Genomic DNA, 23,772 nt, shown 5'->3' with positions numbered 1-23,772 from the left:
CAGAGACCGGAGTTACGGTACGTACAGTGCCTTCCTTCCTGCCTAAGGTGGTTTCAGCATTTCACCTAAACCAGCCTATTTATCTGCCCTTTTTTTTTTAGGGAGGAGTTTCCGGAATATTTTGGGCAGTTGCACCTTCTGGATGTGCGCAGGGCTCTGTTGCAGTATCTGCAGATGTCAAATGCTTTCAGGACCTCTGATCACCTTTTTGTATTGTTGTCAGGTCCTCGTCTAAAGCCACTATAGCCCGTTGGCTTAAGGAAACCATTTTTTTTATATATCTGCTATCTGGCCGGCCTTCACCTGATGCCTTTAAGGCACATTCCACAAGAGCGATTTCTTCCTCTTGGGCTGAGACGGGAGCACTCTCTCTTCAAGAGATATGTAGTGCAGCTACTTGGGTTTCTAAGCTCTCTTTTGCCCGTCATTACAGGCTGCATGTGGCTGCCAGAAGTGACGCACTTTTTGGAGCACAAGTGCTTGCGCGTGGTGTGGCTTGTTCCTGCCCTATCTAGGGATTGTTTTGATACATCCCATTCGTAATGGATTCATCTGCTGCTGATGACAAGGAATGGAAAATTAGGTTCTTACCTTGGTAATTTTCTTTCCTTTAGTCACAGCAGATGAATCCATGATCCCTCCCTGATTGACTTTGTTTTGTGTTCAATTTTTCCTGAAGACATGTTCCCTCATTGGGAGAAGTTGGAAAACAGTCTTCAGGATTTCTGTTCTACTACAGGAGGTTGAGTTCGACCTTCCTTTGTGTTATTGCTCCTGTTCTGGGGCGTTCGTTCACTGTGAGGAAAGCTCATGTTATGCTACTTTGTGGTTTAACACTGCTTTGGAAGCTTCAAAATACTGAGAGACAGATGGAGTTAGCCATCCTAGAGGCACTATGGTTTTCAGTGTTCTCTATCTCCCCCTGGTGGTAGGTGGACACAACCCATTCATAATGGATTCATCTGCTGTGACTAAAGGAAAGAAAATTACCAAGGTAAGAACCTAATTTTCCCTTTCTCTGTTTTAACAGATTTAATTGAATTAATGATGATCCAAAATGCACAGATGCATCAGCTAATTATGAACAACATGACTATATCTGCGTTGTCCTCCTTTGGATATGCCCCAGGGCCACCAGCTCCCCAGGTATTTCTGTGCAGTGTCCTGAACTGATAAACGGGGAGGGGTTTAATATAAAGCAAGTTCTGGAACTCTTGAACAGGAAGGGGTGGTTCTGAATCGGTACCACCAATCTCAAGCCATCTTCTGCAGAAATGTATGCAGATGCATGAAGGATCCTTGAAAGAGGAGTGGGAAACTGGAATTGATGATTCGGTGCACTGAAGTGAGCTGCTTGGGAAGGAGATAGGCGTTGGGTATGAGACTTGGATACATGGGGTTATCAAGGCAGATATGATATCAGGCGACCCTCAGGGGGAGGAATGCTGGCTTCGGCCTAACCCCTGGTAAGCCTTTCCTCGGCTGAGAGGTACCCAGCTCTACCACCGGCTGCCTTTCAGGTGCTGTGGAGGACTTGCAGCTCATCTGCATATCCTTTCCAGCCTTCTCCGGGATGACTCCCAGGTCCACTCCGATCCACTCAGGGCCTCCGCTCTAGGTGCTGCACGCCATCATTTTCTCTTTACATTTATTTTTCTCCCAGTTACTATTTATGGCTCCAGTACACATTTTCTTCTTCGTACTGTCCCTTCCTAATCTGTTTCTCCATCTGAAATCACTGTACACTGCAGAAACACAATGTCCACCCTCTATTCATCATCTCACCATCTCTTTTTTCTTCTTCCTTTTTCTCAGCTCTCAACCTTCAACATTTCCTTCCTTCCATTCATCCATCTCCTTTCTATCTGAGTACATCTTGCCTTCGTCACTGTCGCCATACCTCTCCTACTCTTCTCAGTACTCTCTTGCTCTTTCTCCTGCTCTCCGCTGGGGACATTAATCCCAATCCTGGTCCTCCACATCAGCTCTCATCCTATTTGTGTAGGTCATACCGTGATATCTCCAATCTAATTTCTGTTCCTCTCCTCCCCCCTTCTTCCCTGCCTTTCTCTTGCTCTTTGTGGAGTGCCCGCTCTGTGTGAAACAAACTTTCCTACGTCCATGACCTCTTTATCTCTCCTACGCTCCATCTGCTTGCCCTAACTGAAACTTGGCTTTACCCTGAAGACTCTGCTTCAGTCGCGGCCCTATGCCATGGAGGTTATCTTTTCTCCCATACCCGGTTGGCCGTGGAGGTGGTGTCGGGCGACTACTTTCACCCTCTTGTAGATTTCATCCTCTTCTTCCACCTCAGTCTCACTGTTTTTCTTCTTTTGAAGTCCACTCCATCCATCTATTTGCCCCTCTTCCTCTCCGAGTAGCAGTCAACCTCCTGATAAGTCCCTTTCTTCCTTTCTCACTGACTTTGATGCCTGGCTTTCCTTCTTTGTTGAACCTTCATCTTCCCTCATTCTTGGGGATTTTAACATTCATGCTAATGATCCCTCTGACTCTTATGCTTCTCAGTTTCTTGCTTTAACATCCTCTTTCAATTTTCAATTGTGCTCCACTACCCCCACTCACCAAAATGGCCACTGTCTTGATCTTATCCTCTTCTCAAACTGCTCACTCTCCAGTTTCTGTGCCTTAACTCTTCCCCCTCTCTGACCATCATCTGATAACTTTCACACTTAAACACCCTCCTCCCCAGTCCCGTCCAATCTTAACCAATACATTTAGGAATCTTCAGGCTATTGACCCTTCTACTCTGTCCTCCAGTGTTTCAAATCTATCTACCACTATGAGGCATATTTTCAAAGCACTTAGCCTTCCAAAGTTCCATAGAAACCTATGGAACGTTGGAAGGCTAAGTGCTTTGAAAATATCCCTCTATGTTATCCAAGTCTGTCAATGAGGCTGTCTCTTCCTATAATACTATTCTCTCCTTTGCTCTGGATACTCTCGCTCCTCTCATTCCCCGTTTTGTAAAACGTACCAAACCCCAGCCTTGGCTGACCTCTAGAATCCGCTACCTACATTCCTGTGCCCGCTCTGTTGAATGCCTTTGGCTGAAATCCCGTGTCCATGCTAACTTCATACATTTCAAATTCTTGCTGACCTCCTTCCAGTCTGCTCTTTTACTTGCCAAACAGGACTATTACATCCAGTTGACAAATTCTCTTGGCTCAAACCCTCAACGTCTCTTTGCCACACTGAACTCTCTCCTCAAAGTGCCTTCACCTCCAACTCCCCCTTCACTTCTCCCAGACTCTGGCTGAGTACTTTCATGATAAGGTTCACAAGATTAAACTTGAATTCTCAACCAGGTCACCTCCACCTCTCCTTCCCTTAGTCCATTCTCTCAACCCTCCAACCCCTGCCTCCTTTTCTGAAATCACTGAAGAGGAAACTACACATCTTATTTCCTTCTCTAAACTAACTACCTTTTCCTCTGATCCTATTCCCACCCATCTACTTAACACTATCTCTCCTACTGTCATCCCGTTTATCTATAATATCCTCAATCATTCACTGTCCACTGCGACTGTTCCTGATACCTTCAAACATGCCATAGTCACACCACTCCTTAAAAAAACCTTCATTGGACCCTACCTGTCCTTCCAGCTATCGCCCCATCTCCCTCCTCCTTTTCCTATCCAAGATACTTGAACATGCTGTTCACCGCCGTTGCCTTGACTTTCTTTCATCTCAAGCTATTCTTGATCCATTTCAATCTGGCTTTCGCCCCTTCATTCAAATGAAACAGCGCTTGCTAAAGTCTCCAATGATCTGTTCCTAGCCAGATCCAAAGGTCTCTATTCTATCCTCGTCCTTCTCGTTCTATCTGCTGCTTTTGACACTGTTGATCACAGCCTATTCCTTGATACGCTGTCCTCACTTGGATTTCAGGGCTCTGTTCTTTCCTGGTTTTCTTCTTATCTCTCCCAGCGTACCTTTAGTGTATACTCTAGTGGATCCTCCTCTACTTCTATCCCACTGTCAGTTGGTGTACCTCAGGGATCTGTCCTGGGACCTCTTCTTTACTTCATCTATACTTCTTCCCTTGGTACTCTGATCTCATCCCATGGTTTTCAGTATCATCTTTAGGCGGATGACTCCCAGATCTACCTCTCTACACCAGAAGTCTCAGCCGAAATCCAGGCCAAAGTATCAGCCTGCCTGTCTGACGTTGCTGCCTGGATGTCTCAGAGCCATCTGAAACTAAACATGGCCAAGACTGAGCTTCTTATCTTTCCCCCTAAACCAACCTCTCCTCCTCCCCCATTCTCTATTTCTGTAGATAACACTCTCATCCTTCCTGTCTCATCAGCTCGTAACCTTGGGGTCATCTTCGACTCCTCCCTCTCCTTCTCTGGACATATTCAGCAGACTGCTAAAACCTGTTGTTTCTTTCTCTATAAGATCACCAAAACTCACCCTTTCCTTTCTGAGCACACTACCAGAACCCTCATCCACACTCTTATCACCTCTCTCTTAGACTATTGCAACTTGCTTCTCACAGGTCTTCCACTTAGCCATCTCTCCTCTTCAATCTGTTCAAAATTCTGCTGCACGACTAATATTCCGCCAGTGTCGTTATGCTCATATTAGCCCTCTCCTCAAGTCACTTCACTGGCTTCCTATCCGTTTCCGCATACAGTTCAAACTCCTCTTATTGACCTATAAGTGCATTCACTCTGCAGCTCCTCAGTACCTCTCCCCTCTCATCTCTCCCTACATTCCTCCCCGGGAACTCCGTTCACTGGGTAAATCTCTCTTATCTGCACCCTTCTCCTCCACTGCTAACTCCAGACTCTGTTCCTTTTATCTTGCTGCACCATATGCCTGGAATAGACTTCCTGAGCCAGTAAGTTAAGCTCCATCTCTGGCCGTCTTCAAATCTAAGCTAAAAGCCCACATTTTGATGCTGCTTTTAACTCCTAACCCTTATTCACTTGTTCAGAACCCTTATTTTATCATCCTCACTTTATTTCCCTTATCTCTTGTTTGTCCTGTTTGTCTGTCCTAATTAGATTGTAAGTTCTGTCGAGCAGGTACTGTCTCTTCATGTTCAAGTGTACAGCGCTGCGTATGTCTAGTAGCGCTTTAGAAATGATAAGTAGTAGTAGTAATATGATGTTTTTCTGATGAGATCTGGAGGAGGAGGCTTGATATGATTGTGTTCTGATGAAAGCGGAAGGGAGGAAATAAGAGAGAGAGCCAGATTCAGTAAATGGCAGCCAAAGTTAGGTAAAATATAACAAAAATTAATATTGCCAAAATTCTAGAGATCATGCAGTGTCTAGAGAAGAGCAATCTATCAAAAAAGAGGGAGAAAAAAAAGCCTCAATCTTAAGTAATAGCTGCTTTAACATTTATTGCTAGGTTGTCATCAGTACTATCACAGGCTAAAAACTCCATCATCCTAGTTAAAAATATATTCTCATTCAATAAAACCCACTGCAGATCCAGCACTAGGAAATAAACAGATTGCTCTTATCTTAACTGCTCTATTCCTCAAATCCGTTGCATATGCAAAGTTACTTTAATGTAGCCAGCATCGAGGTAGACATCTGCAGTCAATATTTCATAATATCAAAGTCCCAACAAGAGATCTTTATTTTGCTACTTCATCTAATTTATAGGAACGCCCACCCATTCCCCTCCCATGACCACACCCCCTTTTGAGTTGGGATGGGGCATAGGGCAGATCCATGCTTAACTCCTAATTACTGCCAACTAAGTGCTTGTTAACACTTGATTGGCTAATTAGTTTACTGACGGATCTGGGATCCACAACCAAATGTGGGTGACATATACAGAATAATTGAGTCCCTTATGAAACCTGGTGAAAAGTTGTAGAGAAACAGAAACAAAATTAAACCTTCCAACCATAAGGCTTTCTGTTTTTCATACCTGGTGCGAATGAATGTCTCAGGGATTTCTGTGCTTTAGTTAGTGTAGAAACAGTTTCACCAGGATACCATCTGCTGGATTCTGTCATGCACTAACACAGATCTTTCCTGATTACACAGGCGAACATTGTCCCTGTACACATAGAGGAGGACCAGCCAAATGTCATTTATCACCACCATTACAACCCCTACCCCAGCACCTACTCGACATTCCCTTCATGGCAGCCACAGCCGCAGATGATGCTGCCACATAAAGAACCCGTCGTACGTCATTTGAGCCTGGATCAGCCAATGCCTTCAACCAGGCACCGGGGGGACCAGTGAGTATCAAAGAGTAAGGGGATTAATCTGCTAAGCATCAAATCGATCAATGAGCAAAAGGCCCAGGGTAAATCAGTATAATTCAATTCTATTTCCTTTGTCTCTCTCTCCATCTGCTCCAGATTGTGTATTTCTCTCCTCCTCCTCCCCCTTCCCCTAAGTATGACATAATTGACATTGCTTCAGATCAGTGGCATAGCCAGATGGCAGATTTTGGGTGGACCAGTAGGCAAAATAGGTGGGTGTAAAATTTCTTCTCTACCCAACCCTGCTCTCCACCCCCTACTCCCGGCACCCCTCAGCTCAACTTAAAATATAAATACCTGGTGCAGATCCCCAAGCCCTGCCAGCTGAAGACATCCTCCAAAAGCACCCAGAACATCCTTCTGCCAAGCTCATCAATCAGTGGCAGCATTCCTGACCTGCTTACACTGGCATCCCACGAATGCTTAGTCCTCACACATGCGCCAACTGTCTGCTTCAGCAGCTCAGGAATGCTACCACTGACTTCCAAGCTTGGCAGAAGTCTAGGCACCTTTGGAGAATGCTTTCAGCTGGTGAGGCTTGGGGATCCCCGCCAGTTAACAGCAAGGGTGCACCACTGATGGTAGGCCTGAGCCCACAGTGAAAGTTCCCCTGCCAACCCAGGCCCATCCTTGGCTACGCCACTGCTTCAGATGGAAGACTAATAAGCAGATGCCACTTAGGTTCATGAAGGAGGAGGAGAAGGACCAGCATCTGAAGGGTGACCTAATTTTTTTTTCCTCTTTCACAAAGTTGAATTTATTTCAAGGCAGTTTTTAAGTTCTATATCTGTATGTGCATGTAATTTTCTTATGTACATTCTTTTCTTATCCACTTAGAAGAATTATTGATAGGTGGATTATAAGAAATAAAAGATGATCTCTCCAATGCTCTCTCTGGTAAAATCCTCCACCAAAGCCCCAAGTTTGTCCCTCTCCCTCTCTCTCCTAGCAGGGGCGGGTGCAACACTTTTGAGTATGTCTGCCAGTATCAGTTTGAAGTCTGAAGCCCAGATCTGTCAAACAAGTGTTAGAGGATTGTGCTGAGCTCATGCTCAGGCACAATTCGCCCACACTTCTACCCCATGATCAGCGATAATTGCGTGCTTAAATTTGCATGCAATTATCTCTGATCATTGGTGCGGTAAAGCCCCGTTCTGTTCCAGCACTATTTTAGAGCGCTGTTTGGAACAGCGCGGGGCTTTTGATCATCTGTCTATGAATGCATGGTGCCAATGAGTCCTGTGACATTATAGATTCTCCTCTTGGGTTCAGATTGCAGGTGGGAGGAGGTAGCTGCTCTCCTCCTGCTGTCAGTATGGAGGAGGGAGGGGATCATGCCAAGCACGGGTTAGGCAGAAGATTATGCCCAGACTTTGGAAGTTTGGGGCCTCTAAAATACAGGGGCTAAGACAGTTGCCCTGATTCACTCTACCCTAGGGATGATATTGTCAATATCTGTCCTCCCCTGCTAGGTACCTCTATTGGTAACAGCAGCCTGGGTCTTTATTCACAACTATGTCTTTTTTTTTCCCATGTTTTGATGTCCTGCTCTCAGCTCAGCCCAATCATCACAGCCAGGGCCGCAAAGAGACTGGGCCGGGCCCGGAAGAAGGCCGCCCCTGGGCCCCCCCCTCCCTGAGGTCGCCGCCACTCCCCCCTCCACCCGCTCCCCTCCGTCCGCCACCGGGCCGGGCCCCTGCACTATATGTAGATCCTTCAAGAGGTAGTGTAATGATTTAGGCTCTACACCTTTTCTGATGTTTTGGTGCCACCTCAGTAAGGCCAAAACACAATCTCTCCACTGCAAAACACTATACACAAACTTGTGCAAAAACCCACTCATAACCTTACCAAACCATAACAGCACTAATTCCAAGGACAGGACGAGCTACAACCTTATGCGTGGAAAGGCAGCGATATAATTACACCGGAATCTAAAACACCAGTACACAACTTAATGAAACAAAAATAAAAACCCAAAAAGGGCTACAAAGGGCTAGCAGAATACTGCACCTTGATCACACATGAAAAACACATGACAACAGATATGACACAAGGAACTAGAAATAAACAAAATATGAAGGCAAAATACTGAACTGGAAAGTTACCTCAAGAAGTCAGGCTCGGCATGCAGCAATACTAGAAAAATTGAAACTTACATGAAAAATATCACAGGTGCACATTTCCAAAAGCTGACATATTCCAATTAATAAATTCTGAATAAAATATTTTTTCTACCTTTGTTGTCTGATCAATTAGTTTTTCTATTCGCTTTGGTCTCAGCGTCTTCTGTTTTATGTAGTGTCTTCTTTCCATTTGATATTTTTACTCTCACCATGTCCACCATCCTCCTGTGTCCTTATGTGTCATGTCTACCATCTGTAGCCCTGTCCCTATCCTTCCTCCGGTTTCAGCATCTGCCCTCAAAGTGTTCCGATCCAGCCCTTAAATTCAGCAATTTCCCCTCTATCAATATCCAGTATTTCTCCTCACTCCCCTCCCCTCCATCCATGTGCATCTACTTCCTCTGTCTTCCCTTCCCTCCATCCATGTCCAGCATTTCTCCTCTCTCCCTTCCCCTCCATCCATGTGCATCTCCTTCCTTCCATCCTTGTCCAACATTTCTCCTTTCTTAACTGCCCTCCACTCCATCCATGTCCAGCATTTCTCCTCTCTTCCCTCCCCTCCATCCATGTGCATCTCCTTCCTGACTTCCCTCCCCTCCATCCATCCATGTCCAGCAACTCTCCATTCTCCCCTGGCCTCTCCTCCATCCACCCATATCCAGTCAATTCCAGTCTCTTCCCTCCATTCATCCATCCATGTTCAGCAATTCTCCTCTCTCCCCTGCCCTCCCCTCCTGTCTAGCGATCTTAGTTCTCTCCCCCCTGCCCTCCCCTCCTGTCCAGCGATCTCTTCTCTCTCTCTCCCCCCTGCCCTGCCCTCCTCTCATGTCCAGCGATCTTAGTTCTCTCCCCCCTGCCCTCCCCTCCTGTCCAGCGATCTCTTCTCTCTCTCCCCCTGCCCTTCCCTCCTGTTCAGCGACCTCTTCTCTCTCTCCCCCTGCCCTCCCCTCCTGTTCAGCGATCTCTTCTCTCTCCCCCCTGCCCTCCCCTCCCCTCCTGTCCAGCGATCTCTTCTCTCTCCCCCCTGCCCTCCCCTCCCCTCCTGTCCAGCGATCTCTTCTCTCCCCCGCCCTCCCCTCCTCTCCCCCTGCCCTCCCCTCCTCTCCATGTCCAGTGATCTCTTCTCCCCCTCCTCTCCTCTCCATGTCCAGTGATCTCTTCTCCCCCTCCTCTCCTCTCCATGTCCAGTGATCTCTTCTCTCCCCCCTCCTCTCCTCTCCATGTCCAGCGATATCTTCTCTCTCCCCATGCCCTCCCCTCCTCGTCCAGCGATTTCCTCACCCCCTGCCCTCCCATCCATTGTCCAGCGATTCTCCCTTATCTCCCTCAGCTCCCCGACAGCCCTCCTTGCTCGCCATTTCTTCCTACCCCCCTGCCATTTCTTCCTACCCCCCGTGCACGTTTAACCGTTTTACTTTTCTTCATCTGTCGCCGGCAGCGCTGCCATTCATTCTCACAGGCAGCTCCGCTCCCCTCTGCCGCATCCATCTGGCCCTACGTTATATAAACAGGAAGTGCATCAGAGAGTGCCGGATAGACGCGGCAGAGGGGAGCGGAGCTGCCTGTAAGAATGAATGGCAGTGCTGCCTGTGACGGATAAAGAAAAGAATGCTGCATGCAAGGGACATGCGGCGCAGGGCCCCCCTGGAGGCCCGGGCCCGGGGAATTTTGTCCCCCCCCCCCACTCCCCCCTGTTCCCCCCTCTCGACGGCCCTGATCACAGCAGCAGTCCATGACCAAGCATCATAAACTGCAGCTTACTCTTGAAATCAGCTCACATGAAATCTAAGTCTGGCACTAACACTACTTCCCCAACCAAAACCCCTTCCAGGAGTGGAAAATACTGCCTCCATGTGGCCAGTGTGAGAAACAGAATCCTAGATAAGGAGGAGAACCCAAGTCTCTCACATGAATGCTTAGCAATGTCATTGAGCCACCAGGCAGATCCCACAATGGGATTCTGACAGAATCAGTGTCACATACTGATCATGTCATTGCTGGTTTGAACCAAGGCAGGCAAATAAGTGGAGATGTCATTAATTATGTGACAACTTGTTCTGTGTTGGCATCCAAAAGGATGCAGCTTTAAAATCTTGTGCAAGCAGTCAGCCAGTCACCACTGTGGACATATTTCAGACCTTTTTGATAAACATTCTTTTCTCCATCTAACCGAGTCCATTGCTGCCTGATTCTTTCAGGATGAGACACCACAACAGATATATTCCCCAGGTTTCTACAAAGGTTGATCTCTAAGTTTGCTTCTGCAGAGAGTTTTCTTTAGAAGGCGTTTACATTCCAGAAATATTTTTAAAACTTCCAAAATTCAAAAGGTCATAGGATTGCTTTTTCAAACATTAGTTCTTCTTTGCCTTAGAAAATTTGAGCCTTGGCAGTTTGACTTTGAGAGCCTGAGAGTAGTCTAACCAGAATCAGATGAACTGATTTTAACTACTGGACCTGAACATGTACCCAAATACCTCTCTGCCCCTGTTCCTCTGCCCCCAGCCCTCCCTTTTATTGTGGCACATAAAGGTTTCTATCAGTGTTAATAATGCCTTTGTTTCCACAGAAGAGCCGTGCCACCGCCTCCACCTCCCAGTGCCACGGGAACAGTAGGGGCTGACATCCCACCAGCATCAGGTAGGGACTACAGAATGTACATCTTGTCCTGGTTCTGTCTCCCGTTTCTTTGGATCAGTGGAGCAGGCCAAGATAAACTATTGGGTTCTGTTGAAAGGTGTCTGGGTCCTTCATGATTCTGAGTGGTGCAAACCAGGGTTACTCCCCACTCTACACATTTTAACCCATTACAGAGCATGAAAGTACAAGTTAATTGCCCCAAGCACTGTGTTAGGCCTGATACTCCATTTTGGGTCATTAATCTTGTAGACAGGGCTCACTGTCACAGAAACTTCACCTGTGTGTCCTTAACACTCAGGTGTCTCCCTAGTCTACCTGCTGAGGACTCGGACCTGTCACTCAGGTTTCTCTCTAGTCTATCTGCTGAGGACTCTGATCTGTCACTCACATGTCTCCCTAGTCTACCTGCTGAGGACTCGGACCTGTCACTCAGGTGTCTCCCTAGTCTACCTGCTGAGGACTCGGACCTGTCACTCAGGTTTCTCCCTAGTCTACCCGCTGAGGACTCTGACCTGTCACTCAGGTGTCTCCCTAGTCTACCCACTGGGGACTCGGACCTATCACTCAGGTGGTTCCCTAGTCTAACTGCTGGGGACTCGGACCTGTCACTAAGGTGTCTCCTTAGTCTACCTGCTGAGAACTCGGACCTGGCACTCAGGTGTCTGCCTCGTCTACCTGCTGAGGACTCGGACCTGACACTCAGGTGTCTCCTTAGTCTACCTACTGAGGACTCGGACCTGTCACTCAGGTATCTCCCTAGTCTACCTGCTGAGGACTCGGACCTGTCACTCAGGTGGTTCCCTAGTCTACCTACTGAGGACTCGGACCTGTCACTCAGGTGTCTCCCTGGTCTCCCTGCTGAGAACTGGGACCTATCACTCAGGTGGTTTCCTAGTCTACCTGCTGAGGACTCAGACCTATCACTCAGGTGGTTTCCTAGTCTACCTGCTGACGACTCAGACCTGTCACTCAGGTGGTTCCCTAGTCTACCTGCTAAGACCTATCACTCAGGTGTCTCCCTAGTCTACCTGCTGATGGCTCAGAACTGTGTTTGGAGAAGGACCTGTCACCCATCCGTGTTACTGAATACATTTTTACCAATTCACAAAATATTTTTTACACTTGTTTTTGCAAGAAGACAGCAAGTGGATGCCGTCAACATATCTCTGCCTAGGAGGTGCACCCTTCTTTCTTATGTTTAAATCTTTTTTTTTATTAAAGAGTATAAGGAATACAATACAGAACCCACAATATTTTGAAGATACAATATATGATACAAAGTTTTGAATTCTCAATAAACCTGCTATTTGAAATTCCATATGTTGTCTTCTTTGGAAGTCATTAAGTTTAAATCTGTTTATTGACATATTATATGAAACCTGTGTATTTATTGTCCGGTATAAAGCCTTACTGATATCACAGACAACTTGTAATCCTTCCACATACATCAAATCATTTTCTTCTTTTATCCCTAGACCCCCCCTCCCCCCACCCTTCCTTCCTTGTAGTTTTATATATTAATCTTGTTTATTAACAGACGTAATGAACCATTCACTGAAACTTATCAAAGAAACTACACTACAGGAGATGTTCTCTGATGTCATATCTTCAACAAATAAGTTACCATTTTGCATTTATTTATTCCTCCCTTAATCACCCTCCCTCCCTCCCTCCTTCCCTATATTGTCAACCAACATTTTAGGGCAGTGTCACAGCTCTTTTTATTTCCAAGATAACATGTAATTAACTGTCTGTACATCAGAATATGAACCAGTCTACGCCTTGCTGTAAAGTACTGCCCTACCTGTCACACTGTCTTAGTCTCCCTAACTGATGTAGGGCCAAAGAGTACCAGATTAGAAGTTCAGCAGCAAACTTCGCGCTCTAGGCGGGAGAGTGTCCCACAATGGCTCCCATTGCGCCCTGAACCTATGGCCTGCTGAACTGTCCAGGTCCTGCACTCCACATCTATCAATTCTCATTTGTTTCACTAATTGGGATCGCCATATCTGCAGAGGGGGAACTTCTTTTACTCTCCAATATTGCAATATGGCTGTTATTCCAAAATAGATTGCTATCTTTGCAAATGTCCTGAATCCCTCTGTGGGGTCTGCGGTGTATCTAAAAATATTGAATAAGATTGTAGGTTCCCGCACAAGGGTGCAGTGCCATAATTGATCTATCCCTCCTATGACTTGTTTCCAGAACTTTTCAATACCGGGACAGCTCCAAAACATGTGGCCGAGTGAGGCCTCCTCATGGTCACATTTAGGACATGCCCCCGTTGTATCAAATCCCGCTTTCCGCGCTCTGTGGGGCGAAATGTGTGTTCTAAGCATCCACCGATATAGTCGTTCCCTCTGAGGAACAGAAAGCCTCTGTTTGTAAATAGATTTCAATTGTGTTCTAAACTCTTCCTCAGTGAGTGTGCACCCTAAATCTTTTGACCACTCATGCGCTAGCCGCCGGAAGTCTATCTCTTCTGTGGAATCTTTGAGTTGCTGGTGGTGGAATTTCAGGGGCACCCTAAGCTGCGCTCCCAGGGTAAACTCCTCCGATAAGACTTCCACCACATCTTCCGTAAGGTCTGTCCAGTCCAGGGAGGCCACATAATGGTGTAATTGATAATATGCAAACTGATGTGTCTTAGGAATCCCATATCGTGACTGAAGTTCCTGATACGTGTGCATGTGTCCCTCTTCTGTAACTATATGTGCCAGGTATATAATCCCCTTTTTTGCCCATCTGCTAAATATACTGGGCCCTTGGCCTGGGGGAAAAGCAGGATTATCACAAATTGACATCCAGGGGGACACTCGGGGGGAGAAGCGGCGGCGTCTACACACCCATCTCCAAGTTTCCCTGAGAGATTTCAATAATGGGTGTATCTGAAATGCTGATAGGGGTAAGGGGGTTCCAGAGTGTAGTAAATGACTAAAGTGGATATCCCTGAACATCGAGGTCTCCACTGATGTAACGGAGAAATCCGATGTTCCCCGGTACCAATCGTTTACGTGTCGCATGGAACTCGCTATTGCCAGGTATTTTATATTCAGAAGTCCCATGCCGCCCCCCTCCCTTGGGGCTGCTATCTGGTGATAAGGTATCCTAGGCCTTTTACCCTGCCACAGGTATGCTTGTATTAAACGCTGTAACTGCCTGTCATCTCTATTTTTCAGGTAAAGTGGTAACTGTTGGAAGACATAGAGCCATTTGGGAGCTATCATCATGTTAAATAATGCTATTCTTCCCCAGATAGAGAGTGGCAGCTCCCTCCACATCAACAGTTTACTCCTAGTCATTTCCAATAATGGGGAAATGTTTTCTTTATACAGGGAGGTTCTATCACTTGTAATGTATACCCCTAGATATTTCAGCTTCGTTGCCTCCCATCTAAGTGTGGCTTTTCCTTTCCATTGTAAATTAGTACCTGTGTCCATATGCATCGCACAAGATTTGGATAGATTAAGGCTAAACCCTGATAACATTCCGTACTCCTCTATCAGAGTCAAGGCCATATTAAAAGACTTTTGCGGATTAGTCAGCACTAGGAGGACATCATCGGCATAAGCCAGCGCACGAACCTCCTGTTCTCCCAACTGTACACCGCTGATTCTAGGGTCAGAATTTAGCTGTCGGAGTAGTGGTTCTAATGTTAGATCGAACAGTAGTGGTGACAAAGGGCATCCCTGTCGTGTTCCTCTGCCTATCTGAAATTTTTTCGAGAGCCCCCCGTTCGCTGCTATTTGTGCCTCCATGTTAGTATATAAAGCCTCAATTGCTTGTTTTACTCCAGGAGGAATCCCAATCCAGTCTAGCATATAGAATAGAAAGTCCCATCCTACCCTGTCAAAAGCCTTGGTAGCATCTAAGCTTACCAAGATTCCAGGAATCTTCTCGGTTCGGCAACGTGCCATTGCGAGCAAGACTCTCCGGGTGTGCAACACGGAGTGTCTATTAGGCAGAAAGCCTACCTGTGCAGGCTCGATCACGTTGGGTAAGAACTTATTGAGTCGTGTGGCCAAAATTTTCGCAAGAAGCTTAATGTCAACGTTAATTAATGATATGGGCCTGTAAGACTCCGGTTCCTCTACGGCCTTCCCTGGTTTCAACAATAATGATATACATGCAGTATTTTCGTGTATTGGGAATCTCCCTTCCTGAATTACCGCTTGATGATATTCAAATAGGGGCCGTATCAATTGGGGTTGCAACATTTTGTAAAATTCTCCGGAATACCCATCCATCCCTGGTGCTGAATATGCTTTCAGCCCTTTAATCGCTTCTGACAGTTCTTTGGGCAGGATGGGAGCCTCCAAAGTAGCAATATCAGTTTCTTTGAGCCTTGGCATTTGGGCCCTTCTGAGAAATTCCTCCATGTGTGCCTCCCCGGATGTATGCTCGGCAGTGTATAGTTGTGTAAAGTGTTCTTGAAATATTTGAAGAATCTCATCTGGACTGTTAGTAATGCTTCCTATTTGTCTTTTCAGGACTGAAATAGTTCTACCCCCTCCCCTTCTCCGCACCACCCGAGCCAACATGCTTCCCACTCTATCTCCGAATCTGTGGAACTTATATTTTAGGAAAGTCCTATTTTTTACCGCTCTTTCCTGTAATAATGAGTTTATAGCAGCCTGGACAGATAAATATGCCTCCCTGTTTCCTGTGGTTTGCTGCTGCATATATCGGCGCTTAGCTTTCTGCAGTCGCTTATTCAGATGTAAAAGGCTAGCTGCATTCTTTCTCCGTTTTCTTGCTACATAGGCAATTATGTCTCCCCGGAGCACCGCCTTACCAGTACACCAATACAGTTGCGGGTCAGACTTATGTTCTTTGTTAAATGAGTCATATTCTTCCCATTTTTTGACCATGTATTTTAGAAAAGATTTATCTTTCACTAAATGATTGGGAAATCTCCATTGTCTGTGTATTTGGAAGTTGCATGGCGCCCCTAATTCTATCCATACCGGACTGTGGTCAGAAATCACTACTTCTTCAATCTTTGTGTCTCTTATGCACTGAAATAAAGCTGATGATATCAATATATAATCCAGCCTTCCCCAGGTCCCATGTGCTCTGGACTGATGTGTATACTCCCTTGAGTCTGGGTGCAAATTCCGCCATGCATCTATCACTGAGAGGGAGCTTCCAAACTCCTTCAACATCCGAGTGCCCTTCCTACTCTCCATTCCCTTGTGTCCCTCCCCTGAATAATCCAATTTGGGGTCCATAAGCACATTCATGTCTCCCACAATTATCAAGTGCTTGTCTTCATATGGAAGTAGCTGTCTGGACAGTTCAGGAAAGAAAATACTGTCAGGGGGGGTGGGTGCGTATACATTTAACAAGTATAATTCCCTCCCTTGCAGCCACATTTTAACCAAAATGAATCGCCCATTGGGATCTTGCAATACTGTCTCTACCGTGCAAGCGAGTTTTTGATGTATGCAGATTGCCACCCCTCCCTTCCGCCCTTCGGAGGACGCGTGGATCACCTGACCTACCCAACCCTGCTTGAGTTTTTCATGCTCTGGCGCTGTCAATTTTGTCTCTTGCAAGCAGGCAATGTCTGCGTTGAGGCGTTTTAAGTGTGCTAGGATCTTTTTCCTTTTTATGGGAGACGTAATGCCTCCTACATTCCAGGTGACTACTTTACAGTGTGTTACCGCCAAGACATATTATCTTCATATCAGTATACCAGAAAAAACTCAGCTCCTGGGTCCCAGCCCTTTCCCAGAAGCTGTAAATGTTGCCTCTGCTTTGTGTTTCAATATTCTGATTTTGACATCCTACCCATTCGTTGGTCTTGTGTATAATCGGAGTGAAAGACCTGCCCTTTGTGTTTCTATGTGCCCCTTTCCCTAAGTATTGAATCCCATTAAGTCCCCATTCCCCCCCGCCCATTACCCTTCTCTTAACGAGAACCCTTTCCCTCTAGTTTGAACTTCCTCTTACTTGTGGTGTGAGACCGCTATGTGACTCATCTCCCCTCGCCTACCCCTCTCCCCCCTTCATAAGGGGATCCCCCCCATCCCTCGGCGATATCTCTAAAGCCACCCCGGTTCTACTACCGGGGGGACTCTTCAAATAGACAACAACAATACAGTTATAACTTTTTAACCCATCATTTCTTAATCAACATTTTCTTTGCTATAGACTTATCTTGCATATTGTGTCCTCGTCATATGCAGGGAACCATAAACAGGGTTAAGACATTGTTCTTTCTGCCTTTTGCCAAACATAGAGTCAAGTTGGTGCATCAGCTGGTGCATGTAGTTCGGTTTCTAGAAACTGTTGGGCCTCCTGGACAGAGTGAAACGATCGCCATCCGTTTTCATGTTGAATCTTCAATATGGCTGGGTAGATCAGCATAAATCTTGTTTTTCTGCTTACCAGTGCCGTGCAGAGGGGGTGGAACCGGCGACGTTGCTCTTGTACCCCAGCCGAATAGTCTTGAAAGATTTTTATCGATGCGCCATCGTATTTTAAGGTGTCTCTTTTCAGTCGAAAGCCTCTCATGATTTCTTCCTTGTGTAGATAATTGTGAACTTTGATTATCACCAGTCTGGGTCTTTGCTGCCCTGGTTGCCGACGGCCAAGCCTATGGGCCCGTTCTATGCACAGTTCCCCATAACTGTCCGACAGGGCAAGTTCTTTTTTAAGCCAGCTTTCCAAAAGATGTCCTAGTGATTTCTCAGGAATTGCTTCAGGAAGACCCACAATGCGGAGATTGCATCTCCTTGCTCTATTCTCCATGTCCTCAATCTTGTCTTGCTGTGCTTTAAGTTGCTCCATCAAGCGCGTGACATCTTGAACATTCTGCGCTCCCCTGTCCTCTGCCGTTGATATTCTGCTCTCCGCTTCACCCATTCGTCTCACCGTGTCAGCCATGGTGGATTCTAAACTGCTCATTTGGCGTTCTAGCAAGTCAAATCTGGGGTTCAATGCGGCGCTGACCGCCATGGTGATCTGTGCAAGTTGTTTGTCAGAAAAATCACCAAGCTTTTCAAGTTTACCTTCTGCCATCTTGATCCCAGTGGGTGGTGGGGAGTTTTTCCCTTTGTCGTACTTAATACCGCTTCTAGTTGTTCCTGCTGATTTGGGCCTCAAAAATTGCTCCATGCAGAGGGTATTACAGTTTCTCTCTGGCCTCTTCGTCACTGATCTTGCTTGTTTAGCCCTTTTGCCCGGGGGTAATTCGATGGTATTGTGGGTCTGGTTTTTACCCTCTTATCAACGTGATCAGTCCAATTCTAAAAGTCTGGAGAGTCGCTCCCCGCGTTGATCCAGCCCGTATGTTTTATTCGCTGTATGAGTTCTCCCCTAGTTAGCTGTCCAGAACAAGGCCGCAGACACCAATTGTCTATTAACACCCGGCGTCGCCCTCTCTTTTCAGCCAGCGTGTTGTGGTAATAATCTTTATTAACTATCTCTACTATGGTGAGACAGCGTCTTTGCACGCTGGAGCATGAATTAGTGTACTCAGCTCTTTATATTGAGATGTTTCCAGAGAGTCTCTCGTCATTTCTGTAAATGGCCTCGTTTCTGTGCGCCGAGGGGGGGAGGGGGAAGAAAAACGGAAGCATCATCGACTTTCTCCCGCTTCCTATTGCCCTGCCACGTCTCCGATTTCCCCAACAATCATCCCCTACGTACTTGTTCTGCTCGCCTTATTACCGCGGCACGAGTGCTTTGCACGCTCTCACTCTGCATCTTTGGCCGCCATCTTGCCACTTTGCCGCGTGCGTCGCGATCATCTGTCGTTCCCGCTTTATAAGGCGTGTTGGGTGTCTTTCGGTGGAGTCCTCCGATACTGGAGGGCTTTAGGCATCTTCTGGGCGTTGTATGGTGAGTCTGGGGAGCGGGGGAGCAAAGAGCCCGACAGCGGAGTTGCGGAGCTCCTCTAGACCGCGGCCATCTTGCCGCTCGGCTCCGCCGGAAGTCCCCTTCTTTCTTATAGGGCCTGAAGGAAAGATTTGTTTAATTTTGTGGCTGAAGCAGTCTAGATGTAGTTGGAATTTTAGTTAGGTGCCAGTGTAAATGCGAAAGGAAGTTTCTATGTCTCTAAGGAGAGCCACAGATGAAAAATAGGCAGAGAGAGAGAGAGGGAGGGCGATAGGAGGGTGCCCACCTAGAAACTAGTGGGAGAGGTGAAGAGTAGCTCAGAGTCTAAGGACTTTGCCTTGCCTGTTCTAGAACTATAGATATATATTTATTTATTTTATTTTTGTTACATTTGTACCCTGCGCTTTCCCACTCATGGCAGGCTCAATGCGGCTTACATGGGGCAATGGAGGGTTAAGTGTCTTGCCCAGAGTCACAAGGAGCTGCCTGTGCCTGAAGTGGGAATCAAACTCAGTTCCTTAGTTCCCCAAGACCAAAGTCCACCACCCTAACCACTAGGCCACTCCTCCACTCCAGACCACTCCTCCACTATATTTTGGGAGGAGGGGTAATCACCTAATCTAGGTGTTTTGACTTAGATACATGGGTCAATATTCAGTCCTTTATTGAGGAACATTCAAATGACGCGACACAGCTGCTGTGTTTCGGCGCAGAAGCGCCTGCGTAAGGAGTCTTATGAATGAGGTAACCTGGCGTTTCCTTGTTGCACAATATAAATACAAGAAATAGTGCTCAGTAAAAAAAAAATCCCAAGAAATGCCGATAAACCTGGAGTCCCACATGGATGGTGTGTTTGTTTGGGGAAGACCGGTCGGGAGGAGAAATTTTGCTGTTACCTTCTGGATCGTTGGGCCAGGTTCAGATCAGTTCGAGATGGTTGTATTCCTCTCACTACGCTGTTGTTGTGGTCGGTGAGGGTCTGTAGTGGTCGGTCAGCGCGTGTTCTCCTCTCTCCGCCTTTTCAATCTCTGTCGTTCCGTTCTCGGCTCCTCTGTCCACTGCTCCACCGGATCGACAGTGCACAGCTGTTAGCGCGTACTTCTCTCTCTCCACCGCTTCGCTCGAGTCAGCGGGCGATCAGCTGTTCCTCTCCTGGTTGCTCAGTGTTTCCTCGTCGCGGGTCATGCATGGTGTCTGCTTGAGGGTCGGAGGGTTGTGATCGGCCTTTAAAAGGGCAGTGGTTACCAGGGGATAGGTCGGCGGGGTGTCTCGGTTGTTTCCCTGTCCTCCCCCACATGTGGGGACATGGTCATCCCCGGCCGCCGGTGGTAGCAACGTGGGAGAGGGTCAATTTACCTCTCTGAGTCTCCTGTGCTGTTGGGGATCAGTTCTTCCCGATTCGTGGCCACGAGGTAGGTCTGCAGGATCCTTGGTCAGTCCCCAACGTTGTCTCGCTCACACTGGGAGCTCGCGGGGTGTGCCGGTGATTTCTTGTTTTCGGCTGTGTCTTTCTTTCACTGCTCACATAATGGGACGTTCCGTCCGGGTTGTGCAGTGAGCAGTTTTTTGATTGGGTTTGCTGGCGCTTTGGAAGGCTGCGTGGTCAGTAGATTAGCAGGTCGGCTGGCTCAATTGGAGGTTGCCGTTCCTATCGTCCGACCACTGGTTCGATGTAGACCTTTTATCGGTTCACCTGGGCTCCGACTGGGTCAGCTGCCGTTTCCCGCAGTTTGTAACTAAAACTGAAATTTACACTTCTGGTCCAGTCACTGATATTGCTGAAGTTAGACTATTGTAATCATATATTTTTGGAAAGTTTGAAGCATAAGTTAAAAAGGCTTCAGACAATACAGAATCCTACGGTGCATCTGATCTTCTCTCAGGTTACTTTGTAAGATTGCATTGGCTTCCTAGAGAGGCCAGAGTTTGTTTGTTTGTTTTTTTATATAAAACGTTAGATGGGGCTGCTCCGGAATATATGTTGGATAATTTTCAGTTCACAGCTCTGTCCAGGAATAGAAAACTTACTAACAAGTCTCCTTTTGGTTTCCCTTCTGTAAACACATATGCACAAACATTTACACATGTAAATGTAAACATGTAAACACTTACACATATGCAAACACTTACACATATAAATTTAAACACTTACACGTGTAAATGTAAACCTTTAAACACATGCTCGAACACTTACACACATACTCAAACACTTACATGTAATTGTAAACATGTAAACTCTTACACAAACACACATGTAAATGTAAACATGCAAACACTTGCATATGCACATATACATAAATGTAAATATGTAAACATTCATATGCAAACATATGTAAACATGTAAACTGCATATGCACAAACACACATATAAATGTAAACATGTAAACAGTGCATATGCAAATACACATGTACATATAAACACTTACATATGCACAAACTCTCAAACATGTAAATATGCAACTTAGAATTTAATTGTACCATGTTACAGAATATATATAGTGAATTGTGTGCATAAATCTTAATTAATGCCAATTAGTTATACACGTTGTTACAGAATAGGCTTCTATTTCTTTTTTTAAAATTTATTATTTATTCAATTTCATCAAAAATTTCAAGAAAACATCTTGGTAGGAAAAGCAACATAAAAATTAAACATATATCATTAAAGATTAACAATCTATTAAGAGGTTATTAATACTCAAGTCCATAAATTGGAAATCCAAGGTTTAGGAATACAAGGAGAATAAAAAAAACAAACTTAGGAAATTAAATTAAGTTAACGCAAATTCTATTGAGATGAGTTACTTATTCCTTTAGCGCTTATCCTTTTTTTCCGAAGTTATAAGAGCTGATGCATGCGCGGGCTCTGTAAACACGTATTTCTTCCCATCAAGTCTTACTATATATTTGCAGGGGTACCTTAAAAACAAGGTGCCCCCCAATTGTATTATTTCAGACTTAAGGAGCAAGAATTGTTTCCTCCGTCTCCTTGTCTCCTTAGAGACATCAGGAAATAATAATATCTTATAACCCAAAAAGGGAATTGCGAAAGAAAAGACGGAAGATCCAATTTTTATCCGGTAACAACGCAACGGCAGCAACCAGAGTTGCTGCCGTTGCTAATTCGGAATCAGAAGTCTCAAGCAAAAGAGATACATCTATTGGAGTTTCAGGAATTTGATTCAGTTCCTTTCCTGGGACATAATAAGCAGAAGTAAATGGTGGTAAATTCTGGTCTGATATATTCAAAATTTCTCGCAAGTATCTCTTTAACATATCAAGAGGAGGAACTGTCTTTATCCTGGGAAAATTTACAAATCTTAAATTATGACTTTTAGTATAGTTATCAAAGATTTCCATTTTTTCCCTGAGATTAGTCAAGTCATTTGTCATCAGAGGTTGTAATGTTTCCAATTTCATAATCCTTTGGTCAACCTTTTCGGCTTTACTATCCATTTCTTTTGTCTTTTCCTCCATCTTTCTTAAGTCTTTCTCTAATAAATTCACTTTTGGAACAGTTTCATTTGCCTGTTTCAAGAAAGAATGTCCCAAGGCAGAAACTAAGTCCCATAATTTATCTAAAGTAACCTCCTTTGGTTTGACAATTAATTCCTTAGGCATTTCAAACCTCTCAGACGCCTTCACAGGGATCTCGCTCTGTCCTTCGGTGCTTCTCCCCGCATTCCACGGTGGTAGCGTTTCTCCGACTTGCGATGAAAGCAAGTCCTCCACTCGAAGTTCTTCCGGGTCCACACCACCTTCATTGGGAGACCCCGTCGAGTCAGCAAGAAAGGAGCTTGTTCCAACCGGTTGGGGAGGTGGAGTCCGCATAGCGGGGCTGAGAGTGGTATCTAATCCAGGGGAGACCGATTCTCCTAACACGCCGGACATCCCTACTGGCAGCGTCCCGCTTTCTAAAGCAACTCTCTGCGGTCGAGCAAAGCGGTCCATAGGACCAGGTAAAGAGGGAGTAGGTAGTGGGGCTCTGGCTATCACTCTCCCCCTTTGTTTAGGCATTGTAAAAGAGGCAATGGAACGCGACTCACAGCGTCTCAATAGAATGCGGCCATCTTGGATTGTTGCAATATGCTTCTATTTCTGTGTGGAAATTAAGGCACCGTATATAGAATTCTGGAGTTATACAGAACCCAGCCCTTAGTTAAGGCTAATCAGAACCTGCTAATTGGATAACACTTCCTTCCACATATGATTGTCAACATATAAATGCTTACGTGTGGACAAACACACATGTAAGTGTAAACATGTAAACAATCGCATATGCACACACATGTAGATGTAACATGTAAACACTTGTATATGCAATAACACACATGTATATGTAAACATAAACACACATGCATATGCAAATGTAAACACACGTGTAAGCAATTACATATGTAAATGTGAACAAACATACATGCACAATTATACATGTAAATGTAAATATGTACACACTTACACATGGAAATATAAACATGTAAACACTTACACATGTGCAAACACTGGCTGCCAATAGATGCTAGAGTTTAGTTTAAAATATTGGTCTTCCTTTAATAGGAATATTTACATGTTGGGCTTTCCTACAGTTCGCAAAGTAAAAGCTTACGACCCTTGCAATCTTCTTTAACATATCAAGCTGCCTGTATCTGAAATCCTCTAGTTTTTTTCTCTCGGGCAAATGGGATATTATTTTTTGTTTAGGAGACCATTAAAGACCGTTCTTTTCTGGGTGTATTTTTCCTGATCTATGAACTTTGTACTCATCTTGCGGTATTGTGATTATCTATTGTAAAAGCTGTTTGGAGAATGGTCCTTCTTTTCACTGTTACCTGTTTTGAGCTTGTCGGTTGTAGCAGACTATAAGATTCCAATGTAATGTAAAAACCCTCATCAGTACCC

The 23,772-nt window shown here is 45.5% G+C and overlaps 1 protein-coding gene across 1 annotated transcript in view; it reads left to right on the top strand.

The window, feature by feature from the left end:
* LOC115481406 overlaps positions 1–14,211 on the top strand; it is a 50,654-nt gene extending 36,443 nt beyond the window's left edge. The window contains exons 3-7 of the mRNA XM_030220492.1: positions 1,031–1,146; positions 6,036–6,235; positions 10,958–11,028; positions 11,278–11,776; positions 14,208–14,211. Of these exons, the coding sequence (XP_030076352.1) occupies positions 1,031–1,146; positions 6,036–6,235; positions 10,958–11,028; positions 11,278–11,776; positions 14,208–14,211 (890 nt within the window). The remainder of the gene's footprint in view (positions 1–1,030; positions 1,147–6,035; positions 6,236–10,957; positions 11,029–11,277; positions 11,777–14,207) is intronic.
* Positions 14,212–23,772: the final 9,561 nt, after the last annotated feature.

This window comes from Microcaecilia unicolor, chromosome 12 (genome assembly GCF_901765095.1).
Source record: "Microcaecilia unicolor chromosome 12, aMicUni1.1, whole genome shotgun sequence".
NCBI lineage: Eukaryota > Metazoa > Chordata > Amphibia > Gymnophiona > Siphonopidae > Microcaecilia > Microcaecilia unicolor.
The sequence above is the reverse complement of the archived record's forward strand: the minus strand, read 5'-3'. Positions and strand labels throughout refer to the sequence as shown.